The sequence below is a fragment of the Sinocyclocheilus rhinocerous genome, unplaced genomic scaffold (genome assembly GCF_001515625.1).
Source record: "Sinocyclocheilus rhinocerous isolate Xijiao unplaced genomic scaffold, SAMN03320098_v1.1 scaffold12, whole genome shotgun sequence".
NCBI lineage: Eukaryota > Metazoa > Chordata > Actinopteri > Cypriniformes > Cyprinidae > Sinocyclocheilus > Sinocyclocheilus rhinocerous.
Genome location: NW_015626394.1, coordinates 194,652 through 209,412, shown reverse-complemented (window position 1 = coordinate 209,412; position 14,761 = coordinate 194,652). Strand labels below are relative to the sequence as shown.

The 14,761-nt window shown below is 36.1% G+C and overlaps 2 protein-coding genes across 4 annotated transcripts in view; one reads left to right on the top strand and one right to left on the bottom strand.

The window, feature by feature from the left end:
• LOC107714146 (TGF-beta receptor type-2-like) overlaps positions 1-6,803 on the bottom strand; it is a 13,321-nt gene extending 6,518 nt beyond the window's left edge. For 2 of the 3 annotated variants that reach the window (XM_016519893.1, XM_016519907.1), the window contains exons 1-4: positions 6,635-6,803; positions 3,522-3,687; positions 1,609-1,811; positions 466-1,298 (exon numbers count right to left, since the gene is read on the bottom strand). In XM_016519893.1, the coding sequence (XP_016375379.1) occupies positions 466-1,298; positions 1,609-1,811; positions 3,522-3,687; positions 6,635-6,692 (1,260 nt within the window). In that variant the 5' untranslated portion in view covers positions 6,693-6,803. The remainder of the gene's footprint in view (positions 1-465; positions 1,299-1,608; positions 1,812-3,521; positions 3,688-6,634) is intronic. The other variant, XM_016519901.1, reaches the window with a different exon arrangement.
• Positions 6,804-7,480: 677 nt separating this feature from the next.
• LOC107714137 (sorting nexin-4-like) overlaps positions 7,481-14,761 on the top strand; it is a 14,297-nt gene continuing 7,016 nt past the window's right edge. Inside the window, exons 1-5 of the mRNA XM_016519884.1 lie at positions 7,481-7,616; positions 8,844-8,968; positions 12,481-12,619; positions 12,704-12,853; positions 13,806-13,853. Coding sequence (XP_016375370.1) covers positions 7,530-7,616; positions 8,844-8,968; positions 12,481-12,619; positions 12,704-12,853; positions 13,806-13,853 — 549 coding nt within the window. The 5' untranslated portion in view covers positions 7,481-7,529. The remainder of the gene's footprint in view (positions 7,617-8,843; positions 8,969-12,480; positions 12,620-12,703; positions 12,854-13,805; positions 13,854-14,761) is intronic.

Genomic DNA, 14,761 nt, shown 5'->3' with positions numbered 1-14,761 from the left:
TTAATTTCTAACAAATATATTAAAGTAGTAATTTATTTTTTAATTGTAATAATATTTGACGACTGTTTTTTACTGTATATAAATCAAACAAATGCAGCCTTGGTTGAACATAAGAAATTTCTTTTAGAAACTTTAAAAAATCTTACCAACCCCAAAATTTTGAACAGTAGTGTACTTATTTTCATTTAGAGTTTATACATTAAAGTATTGGTAAAAATGAAGTATAATTAAAAATGCACTATTTTGCCCAATATTTTTGTGTGCTGTACATATGCATATCAGCGTATTGTGTCATAGGTTTAGCAAGCAAAAAACTACATGGAGTGTTACAAACATCAGTGACTTATGAGGTTCAATTTCATCTAGGATGCTGCCTTATAAGGCAACTGCCTATGTAGGCAGCAGACACCAAGGCAGCTCAATTAGGTTTTGAAACGGAGCCAATATTTTGCCCCTCCTTCCTACCTGTCCACTGTTGGCAAAGTCATCTACGGTGAGCGAGAGGTCGAGTCGTAGAGCCAGTCCGAAATCACAGAGCGCACACTCGCTGTGGTTCTTCAATACAATGTTGCTGCTCTTCAGATCTCTGTGGGCGATGGGCACTTTTGGTGTGCCGCAGGGTGTTGTGTCACTGTGCAGGTGCGCCAGGCCTCTCGCCACAGAGCCTGCCAGTGAACACAGCTCAGTCCATGTGAGGATATGACCAGTCAGAAAGTCCTGAAGGTTGCCCATGTTATAATAAGCCATGATGAGCCAGTATTGCCTCTGGGGGGCGGCAGCAGTACCGCCTCGCTCCTCAGCAGTCAGGAACTGCACTATATTCTCATGTTTTAAGTTGGCGTCAGAGAATATGGCCCTTTCGTTACACCATGAGGAATACTCCACCGCCGGGAAGATCTTCACAGCCACCGTTTCATACTGCCCACCCTCATTGTGACTGAGCCGTGCCCGCCATACCTCTGCGAAGCGCCCTTTACCCACCAGCGTCTCCAGCTGGATGGGCAGCTGCTCTGTGTTGTGGTTTAGGTTATTTGCACAAGTCGAAGAGATTTCTGAATTGACGCCATCACTGAGGGACGGCAGCTTGCCGCGGTAATTGCTACCATTTACTTGGCCCTCGGCTGGATCTAGAGACTGGTAGTGGGTGCGTCGTGGCCCCCAGTCTTTCGGTTTCTTGCCAGGCTGACGTGTGCGGTACAGGTAAAAAGCCATGGTAGCAATGACAGCTACCAGGAGGGGTGGAACCAGGCTTATGACTACTACTGGAATGACGTCTTTAGACTTCAGCTTTGAGAATCCTGGGAAACAAAGGGGAATCATTATATAATAGCACACATGGGCTCTGTTCCAGACCTCAGAGAAATGCCTTGGTACATAGGCAGCTGCCTTCTATGAAAAAAAAAAAAGCTATGATGCTTCCTTAGAATTTGGACAAAATAAGGAATTTTACAAGGCAGCATAGTCATAATAATGCAGCTTTAATACCTTAAAATACTGCCTACATTAAGAAGCTCACTGGGTTTTGGAACAGAGCCATGGTTTTGTATCGCAAGGCAAAATGTTTTGGCCAAAAATGTTAGCAGTGCTGAAACATTCATTTGAACACACCATTGACTCCTTTGTCGAAGATGAGTCTGTCGTTGCACTCATGATCTCCGATACAGCCGCAGATGAAGAGCAGGCCATCTTCAGAGTGCTGAGGTGTCATCAAACACTCTTTGGAGGAGTAGTTTGCCAGCATTATGTTCTCCAGCATATCCTGAGGGTTATAACACAGTGTCCGCACACTCACGCTCGCATTGTCCTTCTTCCTGTGAGGAAAAAAAAATAACGACAGAAAAAACCCTTCAGTTGTCAAAAAAGTGACCCGATTCTTCAGAAAGATAAACACAGGCTCAAGAAAAAAGTCTTTTTATGTTCCTCTGATGAAATGTAGAATAAAATTTAACCAGGGAATCCCTGCTCAGAGGTGCACTTTGTTCTTTATGCCAGAGTCTAAAATTTTCTGAGGATTATAAATGTGTTTGCTGTTAATCCAGCATTAGGGGAGTCTTTGTTTGACCCCTCAGAGAAGAGCCTCTCTTTTTATGCACAGCTTGCCTCTACTGCAGTCACTCAGAGTTCACCTCGATTGGCTTCTCCAAGAAGCTGTTCATAGACTGAGCAGGATGGAACTGGCTTAGAAGGAAATCTCTTAAAAAGCGACCCATATTACACCACAGTCCATATTCCCATATCCCAAGTCCATATTCAGTGCAACTGTATTGAAACGTACTGCCAATTTAATTGCAAACCTTGTAGAACATATTTTATCCAGATAATGGTACTCACATGTGGATTCTTCTGTTAATGAACACCATACTGAAATATTCTTGACAGAGTTTTCTGTACTATTTATTGAGTTGTGCAGTGCAAAAGAGTAAGCGTGGCCAGTGATTAATATTAGTCTTATAAATCGGTTCTTTTTAAGGAATCAAAATTAAAATATCTAGCGCAACCACTGAAGTCCGACTCCCGAACCAATGAATCTATTGAGCCGGTTGTTTTTAATGAATCAAACAAATACAGACTGAGGTTCTTTCTAATGAATCAAAAACATCTAGCACAACCAGGAAAGTCTGACTACCGAACAAAATAAATGATTATAAAACGGATAGTTCCGGTCCTTGATTCTGATTGGCTGAGCCACGTTCGAAGCTGTTGTAAATTACTCTACAAACATACACCTTTGTTTACGTTTGTGTGTTGCTTGGCAACCACTTTGTTGCAACCACAACCGATTCTGAGGAACTACATTGTTTGGCGGAAGAATAATGTTTTTATTAATATCATTACACTTTATTTGCTCTGTTTTATTTTGTGAAACCTTACTACGTATATGGAATAACTCCGCTTCACGTCAAGCTTAACAACGCCCCTTAGCTGTTATAAATTCACTGTAAACCACAGCTTCTTGGGGCTTATTGCTTTATTTCAATAGGCCGGTTCGTTTTAGTGAATCAAATAAATACAGTCTGAGGGCTCTTTTTAATAAATCAAAAACATCAAGCGCAACCAGTGAACACCAACTACCGAACAAAATAAATTACTCTAATGGGCCAGTTCTGTTTAGTGAATCAAACACATGCAGCTTACAATCAATTAACTACTAACTAACTTACAACTAATTAGATCAGTGCAGTTGCTGAGTGTTCATATGACGATGTGTAGTTAAAAGATGCACATTATTCGTTTTGTCAGTACAGTATACTATAAAAATAAATACTGTACATGAATGACATATGTTGTTTATTGTTGTTTAATACTGTACATAGTAGTTACAGTAGTTATATAGGCATTTATGCTGCCTCTAAAAAAAACTATTATTGAAGTTATCAGAAGTTCTGCTGAGATTTTAAGCTATTTAAGTGTGTGAGAACAGGGATACTTGTGTATTCATACAGAGAACAAAGTTCACACTATCAAACTCAATTTTTAATGCATGTCACATATGCATGCTTCAGATTTAGCTATGGACTTACCATATCGCTACGCACACTTCTTCAGCCAGAGTACAGTAAGAGGTCAGACTGCAGTTGCTCATGCAGACGTTGTCTTCACATACAGGACTTGAGTGGTCACACCACTTACAGAGGTTGGTCTTTATGAGGGTGAAACTCTGCGCCTGCAACACTGCAATAAGGACAGCTGACAAGATTTCATAGTTTACACAGTATAAAAATACTAGGCAGCATTTAGTACATTTTTCTTATAGTGTACTGTAGGTAGCTGACAAATAATGATGATAATGATATATAACATGGTAAATATGTACAGAATATGTTTAAGTGTGTTTGTTTTTTTTCCACCACCTTTTAGCTGTTTTACAATCAGCTGATGAATTAAAAAATATATTTTTGGTATGCAGAATGTTTTTTTTGTTTTATAATATAAATATTATTCATTGCAGTCTCTCATTTAATAAACGTAACACAAAAATTAATAAAGGTAATGAAAAATGCATAATTGCAAGAAAGTTGTATGACCATAAATAAAATAATAATAATAATAATAATAATAAATTAGGCCTAAACTCAAAAGAAATGTGTAAAAAAAAAGTGTATATGATGGCCCTGGGAAATGTATTGCCTAAAAACACAAATAACTAAGGAGTGCAGTAAAAGCAGTCAAAATGGTCCAATGATGAAACGGATTGCAATGCAGAGTTATAAGAATGAAAGCTGTAATGACAGCTGCAATCAAGACGGTATTAAAGAGCAAATCTTTGAGCTACGTGACCCATCTGGAGTTCATAAATCTCTAATTGGATTTGGATGAATGTAGTATATGGCCTGGTGTGTGTATATGTGTGTGCTGGGGTGTATTTGGTTTGGTGCACACATCACTGAAAGCATGTGTATTCATGAGAGTGTCAGGAGTTCCTGTGGTTAAGTGGGATAAGCCTGAATTCCTTCCCACGCACACTGTCTCCTCTGTCCTGATACTACCACATCATGACAATATTAATTGTTTATTAAAAGCAGATGAGGGGTGGGAGCCGTTTTGCTGAAGGAGAGCAGCGACTTTACAGTAAACAGTATTAAAGGAAAGAGCAGAGACACAGACTTCCAGATGTCCGCTGATGCCAACCATCAAAATATACAACAGAGAGGGGGAGGGGGAGAGGCGCATGAAGGGAGATAGAGACAACAGAGAAAGAGAGAAAAACTGAAGAAGAAAAAACTTAAGGCTAAGCACAAAAGCCCCCGTTCTATAAACTTTAAAGTAATTAAACTCTGCAGCAACTGCTCCAGAAATAAATTGAAGCCAGGAGCACTCATACTGGCCAAGTTTGAGGCACAACCCCTCAGTGCTTATGGGAAAACCAATGGCTGCATGCTTACAAGAGATGCTGGCCTGCGATTATTTGGTTTGCACTCAAGCAAGTTTGCCCTCTTGTTCCCTGTTTGTAATTCATAAGTATGATGCTACATCTTATGCCAGGTATAATTTATAATATATGGGATGTTTTCTAGTACCACCCTCAGGGGTGTTATTAAAACACTAAATAGTAAAACATACATATAACTACATATACTGTACATATAAGCAGTATTTTAAGCAGTTTTGTATAATAAAAGTAAATTAAAAACATAATTGTAATAATAATATAATACAATAATAAACCAAAAAGTATATAATTGCTTAATGTATATTAAACATATTTAGCAAATACTTATGTATATATTAAGCAGTTTTATATTATAAAATGATACTGTATCAGTTAAAATTGGTTTTAAATGACAAAACAGTAGATCTGCTGTTCAAAATGTTAAAATAATTGACTACAAGACTTACAAGACACAATCTCTCTGCATTGCCAGTGAAATGTTCTGTTATCTCATACCAAATAATAAGAATCAACCATTTATCAACATTGAAAACAAGATGCCTCTCCTCCACGGGTACCATGCAAACCCATGCCCACTAAGAACAACTTCTTGGACTCAAGGCAAACAAAGGAGAAAAGGAGTGTCTGTGTCCACTGAGCGGTCATTGGGGTTGGGTTAGGCCCTGTCAGCATCACACCCTCTGTTTAAGTCATTACAATATTGCCATTGTGGGCAATCATGATGACAAAGCAGAGAGATGCATCAAGGGATCCTAGATGCATGTCTTTGTATTTTTATGTACAGTGTCTCTAGTCACAGTCGCACACACTTACACTAGCGGCCTCTCCATATTACCCAGCTTTTTCTCAGAGGTGTTTCAAGCAACAGATGGTAAATGATAAGTGAGACTGAGAGGTGATGGTTTTCTTCTCTCCACTCACATGGTAATAGTTCATAATTGTTGTTGTAAGTGGAGCTACTCTATACACACCCAACCCGTTTAAGGAGGCCCTGCTGCATGTGCAAAGATCATTTAGATTCTTAAGATTTGGTTTCCTTGTTGGAACTTTCCTAGCATCGTGTTGTTTTCATGCGGTCACAGTGCGTGGCATCTTTTATGCCCATTGAGATTCTGTTTTTAATTAAGAGTGTTTCTTGGTGTACAGTTTCACAACATAGTCATGTATGAGGATCTCTTTTAGTATACTTTTCCATCTTACGTTTGTTCTGAAAATACAAAGGTTTTCACTGATGTCAAACATATATATAGAATATATGATGGATATTATATATTCTAAAGTGATATACTTTAGCTTTTAAAATATTTTTTACAATACAGATATGGTCATAATTTGACATTTTAATTCAAGTAGGGCTCAAAACAAGGACTAATAGTGTATAAATATTTAATATTAACTGGGTTTCACAGTGATGCCAAAGAAGAACCATTCTGGGATCCCCTTGAACTTGCATTTGCAGCATCTCAGAAAACCAAAAGAATTGTTTTTCATGCAATGCCATGGAAGTAAGTTTAATTGTCAACACAAGAATCTAACTTCAAATAAACTGTTTAACCAAGATGTTTAACCCAGGTTGTGGCAATCCATATCTGAGTAGAGTAAAATCGATTTCTGTCGTGTTTAGATATATTAGATATTTCTTATCATTGTCAAATAAGTTTTGCACACAATCTCGAAGACAAAGCTCTGATGCGTGGAGCCTCCAGACAATGAAAGCATCAAGAGAAGTGAAGATCTACTCACGACAGAAACACAGAAGAACAGATGTTTGAGCCCACACACTGCAGCCTCCGCGCCCCATAATATCTCACAATCCGAGGATCCCAAACCGTTGAAGCGATGCCTTTATTTTCTTGATCTGCTCGTGTCAAAGTCACAGATAAGCTCATCTGTAAGAGAGTTCAGGACTGTGTATGTGTGTGTGTGACTGAGTTCCGTGTAGGCGGATCCAGATGTTTTTAATCCAGATGTGAGTGAGAGCGGATCCGCCCAGGAACTCACATTTATCAATGCACGATTCACAATGTATACAGAAGTAACAATGAACCAGCTTGTAGTGAAAAGTACAATGTTCGTGCAGTCTATCAGCAATTTTGTTTTCTTTCTTTCTTTCTTTCTTTCTTTCTTTCAATAATTATAAAAGTCTAATAATAGGCTAATAATAATAATAATAACAACAGGCATAATTTAAACGAAGGAAAAAATATGAAAAAGTGACAGGTTCAGCGCAATTTTGCTGTGACGCTACAACTCTTGTAAATGTAGGCTGAATATATTCAAAAATAATTTCAGTGTGATTTTGAGACTTTTAAACACAGTTAGGAAATACTTGAACTATGCTTGAACTATTTTATCAGGTAAAGTTAGGAAATAATCAGCTAAAATCATTCTAATGAAAGTAGCTTATTATAGCCTAATTATTATTAGGCTATTTATAGACCTAATTTATATATATATTTTGCTTCACATCCTTTCATAAGCCACTCTTTAAATTAATCTCAATAATTTCAACCGAGAATGAATTTTAAAGAACATTTATGCCATTTTATGTTTCACTGTAGGCTGTCACGCACGCGTGCACGCGCACAGACGCCCAAATAGTGAAAGTGGCCAACGCGCAAGCGCGAGACTGTAAACCATGGCGGATTCAGGAAGCGAGGATATAGCGGTGATTGGAAACACAGATCTGACTCCTTTGGAGTCGGAAAACAACTTAAAGAACACGGTAAAGTCCATAGCTGATTGTTTTTATGCGGCGTGCTGTTTTGTAGATGTCGCGTGCGCCAGCGCGTGATCTGTGTCCAGTGTTTTGCTTTGGCTCCTGAATGGCTATGTCAGTATTGCTAAAATATCAGCAGGTTCTGCGAACACATTACATGAACTACATACATGTTGTTGTTGTTTTTTTTTAAATTACAGTGTTTATGAATTAAAAGAATAAGGAATAAAGAATGCTTATGTAAAGCCACATACGTAGAAAGTTGCTTCACTTTATGCGGTCAATGAAGAGCCTTTGCCACGTAACGTTAGTTTGTAAACACCCAGTGTCTCATACACTCATATAACGAACGTCAGTCCGCATCATATTGAATATTCTGTTATTTTCAAGTCTGTAGATTATCGATATATCAGCAAATAGATCTTGTTTACCGCTCCATAGTTGAATTTTTTAATGGGCCGATGCTTGAGACATGGGACAAAATATGTCCAATATCTTCTATTAGTTTTTTAATATAGCAACTTACATTGAGAAAGTGATCAGAAATGATCACAATAGTGTTATTAACTCAAATGTATCATTTAATTTGGTTTTCTTTTTATCAATATTATGACATTATTGCACGTAAAACTTAAAACCTCCTGTCAAGTTGCTGAAAATCAGTGTGAAACCATCTTCCAGTCTCCATTTATTCATTAATTCATTGTCTAGATTTATAATAAATATTTGTTGGTCACATTATGTTTGTATCTGATGGTGTTTACTCGTACTGAGCAATACTATTAGCATGGAAAACATTTAATATTGTGAGAAAATGGAAGCAGGAGATTTCACACAAACTTGTAAATACCTTCCTTTTTATACCACCTGCCTCTGCCTAACAATAAAAGGTAACTGATCATGGTTCAGGTCAGAGATATAAATTAAAGACTCTTGGCCTTTTTTTTTTTTATTTTGGAAAGGGAGGAACTCTTTGATATGTCTAGACTTCCTGTTTCAGAAGGAAATATGTCAACACAGGAGAGAAAACTCTTCTCGTCAACCCATTTAATAAGATCTTCAAAGCATAGACATCATTATCTTTTTAAAAATGTAATACCTAAAATCTCAACCTCAGTATCGAAAAGTGTCCTCAACCTTTTTTTTTTGTTTTTTTGTTTTTTGCATTGAACGTATCATAATGGTACTGTAATGGTATTGAACATTGGGGATTCTCTGGACCAAAATTTACAGATGGTTGAAAAAGGGACAAGTCTTCTGAAGAAGATGGAGATCAGTGTGGCTGAAGCAGAGAAGAGGACTGGGAAGAATGCCGTCAACATGCAGGAGACTTATACAGTGTATCTTATAGAGACGAGGTAAGTCACTTGACTTCACTTTCACAGTACTACAATGCATCATTAAAGGTGAAATGTGTAATTTCACCAGAATGACAAAAGTAATGAATGTTTTCGAAAAGTCCCATCCCGAAATCACACATTGGTTGTGCCCATATTGCTGTGTCAGGTTTTTTGAGAATCAAGATTTGAATGAATTGATTGATTACTTACAGTAGCGTTAAATTTGACATGAAATAGAAATTCACCCTATATACACTGTGAAAAATAGTTGTAAATAAAGATGATTTGAGTACATTTTACAAGAAAGTGCTGTTTTAGTCTTTCTACTTCAAAATTTCACATTTAATTAAATGTGTTTATTGCTGTTTCTTTGTAATTATTTGTGAAATTTACCAGCAATTTCTGAATGAAAATTGTTTAAGTAAATCCTTTTTTGGTAGTATATTTTCTAAATGCATTCTATTGATTTCATCGTGACAATTCATTCATGCATGCGTTTCATTTTTTACATTTATCTTTTTTACCGTGTAATTTTTAAATGTCATAAAACGACTTCTTTCTGGTGTCGTATGCTGGATTTCTCCTGTCATTTTGTTCATATAAACTCTGCTTGAAAATTGTTTAAGTAAATCCTTTTTTGGTAGTATATTTTCTAAATGCATGCTATTGATTTCATCGCGACAATTCATTCATGCATGCGTTTCATTTTTTCATTTATCTTTTTTACCGTGTAATTTTTAAATGTCATAAAACGACTTCTTTCTGGTGTCATATGCTGGATTTCTCCTGTCATTTTGTTCATATAAACTCTGCCCCTTTTTACAATCGACTGCAAGCTTTCATTAAGATCTACCTCCATCCAATCCGAATAATTATACTATGGAGTTTCTATTGATAGAAATTATATTTATACTGTAGTCGAGCCAATACTAGACACAAGTATTAACTAAATACTTGTTCTTTAAAGATGTCTAGGAGCCATTTAAACCCTACCATGTCACAAGTATTGTACAGTAGATGTTCCTTTCTTGACATGATAATGAAGGTCAGGGGTTTGGATGCAGTCAGTTTACAGCTGGAAGTGTGGATCTACCTAAACTAATCATTTTTAGCCATTGCGAAAGATCCGTTTGGTTATAATGTGCATTTTCTTTGTGAATGCGAATAACCTATTGTAGATAAAGCAGGTTTACACATTGACTGTCAGAATGAACTATGAACTGAACACAAAATATGAAGGAGTCATATACAGCATAGCTAGACCAGCTCAGAAACTGTGGAAGCTGCAGCAGACTGGTAGAGACCATCGGATTTCCTCTCTTTAAGTCCACTTCATATTTAAATATTTACACTAGACATTTTCTTCCTGTGCATGGAACTGTCACTTTAATGTTCTTTCTACATCAAGTAAAACAAAACAGGAGTATCCCATTGGACAGGAAGTGACATGCAACAGAAGTGTCACTTTCACCTTTCGCTCTCACTCTCGTCACCCCACCAAGCTTTGTGTTGGAAAGAGGGACGTGTCGTTCTGGAGAGGGTGATGAGTCAGCGCTTCAGGCAGATGTGCTTCGTCTGTGTTTCCAGCAGCGCCAAACACGCACACACTGGCCAGAGTGCAGTAACATATTATCACATGATTCAAAAACAATACTTAGTGGTCGGTCAAACTCATTAAATCACTGTCTTTAACCAAGACATTTTCAAATGTGTTTTTTGATACCGTCCTGTAACTGGAAAAGCATAACTAGATTTTCACATTTTCTTAATTAAATTAGAATGGTGCTTGTTCATGCAAAAAGTTACCTTTCGTTTTTACATGAACATTTATGTGTTTGTCAGAGGTTTTATTGAAAATGACTTGCATTGCATTGAAGATTTTTTTAAATTTTACCAGTGCATCCCCTGGGAAATGAACCCATGACCTTGGTGTTGCTAGCATACTGCACATGCAAACAGTGGGCTTTAGAGAGCAGTTTGGTGCCACTGATCTTGGAAAAAGTTCTACAGTCTGAGTGGAGAATGCCTCTCAGCCAATCCTCACCTTCCTTGTGCTTTGATTTCATCATGGATTATTAGCATGGAGCACATTATGAGCTCCCATTTCTTCCCTGGAGCCCTCAGGAAGTTAAGCTCTAATTTCAAAGTCTCCCCATTTTTCTTCAGTGTTCCCCCTCTCCCCCCATGTATATTTCCTTCCCTGTATCTCTTAATTTATTTTGCATTTTTCCATCTGAATTATTCAGGGCTCCAACAATTTTACAATTTAAAAAGTGTTTTTTCCATGCCTGGAAAATTCATGGACTACGTAAAGTTTATAGCTGTACTAAGCTGTAAAATATTTATGTCATTGAAAATAATAAATTAATTAATTTAAAAAGAAGTTAATTAAAATGATTCATAATTGAATAATAATTAAATACATTTAATGTATAGTCTGTTATCGCATTGTGCAATATTTTGGGGGAAACATCTGTGGGTACACTTCCATTTAAAAGTTTGGAGATTTTTTTAATGGTTTTGAAAGGAGTCTTATATGCTCACCAATGCTGCATCTATTTGATCAAAAATACAATAATAAAGGAAATATTTTGAAATATTACAATTTAAAATAACAGTTTCTATTTTAATATTTTTAAAAGTCATTTATTTCTGTGATGGCAAATCTGAATTTTCAGCATCATTACTCCAGTCTTGAGTGTCACATGATCCTTCAGAAATCATTCTAATATGCTGATTTGCTGCTTAAGAAACATGTCTCATTGTTATCAGTGTTGAGAACCGTGATACATTTTTTCCAAAACTGATGAATAGAAAAAAGAACAGCATTTAATTGAAATAGAAATCTTTTGTAATATTATATTGATCAATTGAATACATACTTGTTGAATAAAAGTATTAATTTCTTAAAGACTTACTGAAAAAAAATAATTCATTTATGTATTTTGGAATTGCATTGGCCACTTTTTTTGATTTTATCTGTTGACCACTAAAAATGGACTGGAAAAGTCATTGAAATTCATTGGTTAAAAAGTTGTGGGATGCCTGATTATTGCCCTGATCAGAGAAATCACGTGATTTCTCCCGAGGGGGAAATTTCTACCGACCACCCCCCCCGGTACTGACCCTGCCTGGAGTGATCTTTAATTAATGCAGGAGAGTTCATATACATGCTCCTTCATTGCAGTGTGATTTAGTAGAGTTCTGCTCCTAAATTAGCATCATTCATGTCTTTATGCACTGGGAATTCAGCAAGATTACACAGCGCTGTTAAACCTTTGGCATGTGTTTGAAAAGGCCCTTAAAATGACTACTTTCATAAACTAGAACCACAACTTGAAACCCCATAGATCTTCAGATTTCAGATTAATTTTGTTTAGAAATTAGCTTAAACCAACTCCACATTTCGTGACAGAAGTGTTTTTATTATTTTTCCAGAGATGTATATATCAAAGTTTATACCAAACCTTTTATTGAAAGGCTATTTCATTCCACTTCTGGCAGTATGTTCATTTGTTCTGTGTTTTTAGGCCGGTGGATGCTGCCTCAGAAGGGACCAATCCTGTCCTAGATTCATTGTGGAAGCGTTACAGCGAGTTTGAGCTGCTTAGAAACTATTTGTTAGTTACCTATCCATTTGCGGTGGTTCCGCCATTGCCTGAAAAACGGGTATGCAAACAAGACGCCTTGGTTACTACTGCTTGTAAATGTGATTTGAATTCATGCACTGTAACTTCATACTTTTTGCAACAGGCTGAATTTGTTTGGCACAAGCTGTCAGCAGACAACATGGACCCTGACTTTGTGGAGAGGCGTAGGGTTGGACTAGAGAACTTCCTGCTCAGAGTGGCCTCACACCCAGTCCTGTCCAGTGACAAGATCTTCTATTTGTTCCTCACTGAGGTAGAGAGGTCTCACTAAAGCTGTCTGGACAAAGCAAAGGGTGTATCAAACCAGTAGCATGCCACTCGCACTTTGAAATAGACAGGATATTCTATTTGCGTCTTTGATTTTAACATTTGTGCTTAATTCCTCATTTGTAATTAACTTAAAAAGTTTTTGTAGATTTTTAAATAATTAATTTCTGTTTCTATTAAGCTGTCAGTTGTTTAAAAAAAAAGAAAAGAAAATCAATTGACGGCCTAGTAGAAATATAAATGAATTGAAAAAGTAAATAATCACATATAATCGCATATACAATACCAATGAATAAACATAAAATTATTAAGGCAGATAAACAAAGTATGGATATTGTAGATATACATTATAAGAAGTGGCTTTTGAAGCCATTATTTTCATTTTATTTCTATAGCACACTACTATGCAAACGTTTGGGATCAGTACGATTTTTAAATGTTTTTGAGCAAAAATACAGTGAAAATGTAATATTGGCGAATAATATTACAGTTTAAAATAACTGTTTTTTTATTTGAATATATTTTAAAATGTAATTTATTCAAAGCTTCACTCTTCAGTGTCACTTGATCCTTCAGAAGTCATTCTAATCTGCTGATTTGGTGCTCAAAAAACATTTCTTTTATCAATGTTGAAAACAGTTGTGCTGCTTAATATTTTTGTGGAAACTGTGATGCATTTACAGTTTAATGCTGCATAAAAAAAACAAAAAAATCCTACTGATCCCAAACTTTTTGAACGTTAGTGTAAGATTATCAATGGCCTACAGTCCAGCAATTCATAAATTGTGAATTTAAATAATTGAACTAAATTAATTTGTTAAATTGACAGACCTAATGTCACTTTTGCCATTTGAAAACAAAAAAAAATGTTTATGGCTTTTCATGCTGATAATGCCCTTTGTCAGTGTCAGAAATTGCATCCTTTCTTTGCCCCACAGGAAAATGGTTGGAAGGAAACCGTGTTTGAGACAGGATTTCAGGCGAAGGTATATCAGCACTTTCCAGTTCATTGGGTTCTTTCTCTCTTTAAACCTCTACCCACGACTCTGTTATTTATATATTGCTTCTCACCATAGGTCAATATATATATATATATATATATATATATATATATATATATGTTGATACGAGGCTGACTAAATATGTGCTGATTTCAAATGAGTGATTTGCAGGGAGGGTGGGATCTTATGCTTTCAAAGCTAGCTTACTATTGCTAGCCTCTCTGAAATTGTCTACCCTACCTTTAATATAAAGTTGGATTTAAGTATTTCCAACTTTATCTGCATGCATTCTTGCGGACACTGTAAAAATCTTTTGAAGATTATTCGAGTATGTTTTACAAAAAATTAATGTTTAATTCATGTATGTTACTTGCTGTTTCTTTGCAATTAATTGTGAAATTTACTAACAATTTCTGAGTGAAAATGATTTCTAATATATTGCTTCTCACCATAGGTCAATATATATATATATATATATATATATATATATATATATATGTTGATACGAGGCTGACTAAATATGTGCTGATTTCAAATAAAAATTGTGTGAAGTAACTGAATTGCTACTGCGGTGAAGAATCTGTTATCAGTACGCTGTAGTTTATGTAAACAGGCACAGGAAGTCTGTTGGACCGTTCTGGTTCAAACCCGAAAGAGCAGCAGTGTTTTATGTTAGTGTATATTATTGCCTTTTTTGATATTTTGGCTGGAAACGAGACAAAAAAATCTAAGCTAGAAAAGCAGTGCATATTGGAGTGTTTATCTGATCTCAGTCGGAAGGTATATCAGCACTTTCCAGTTCATTGGGTTCTTTCTCTCTTTAAACCTCTACCCACGACTCTGTTATTTATATATTGCTTCTCACCATAGGTCAATATATATATATAATATAT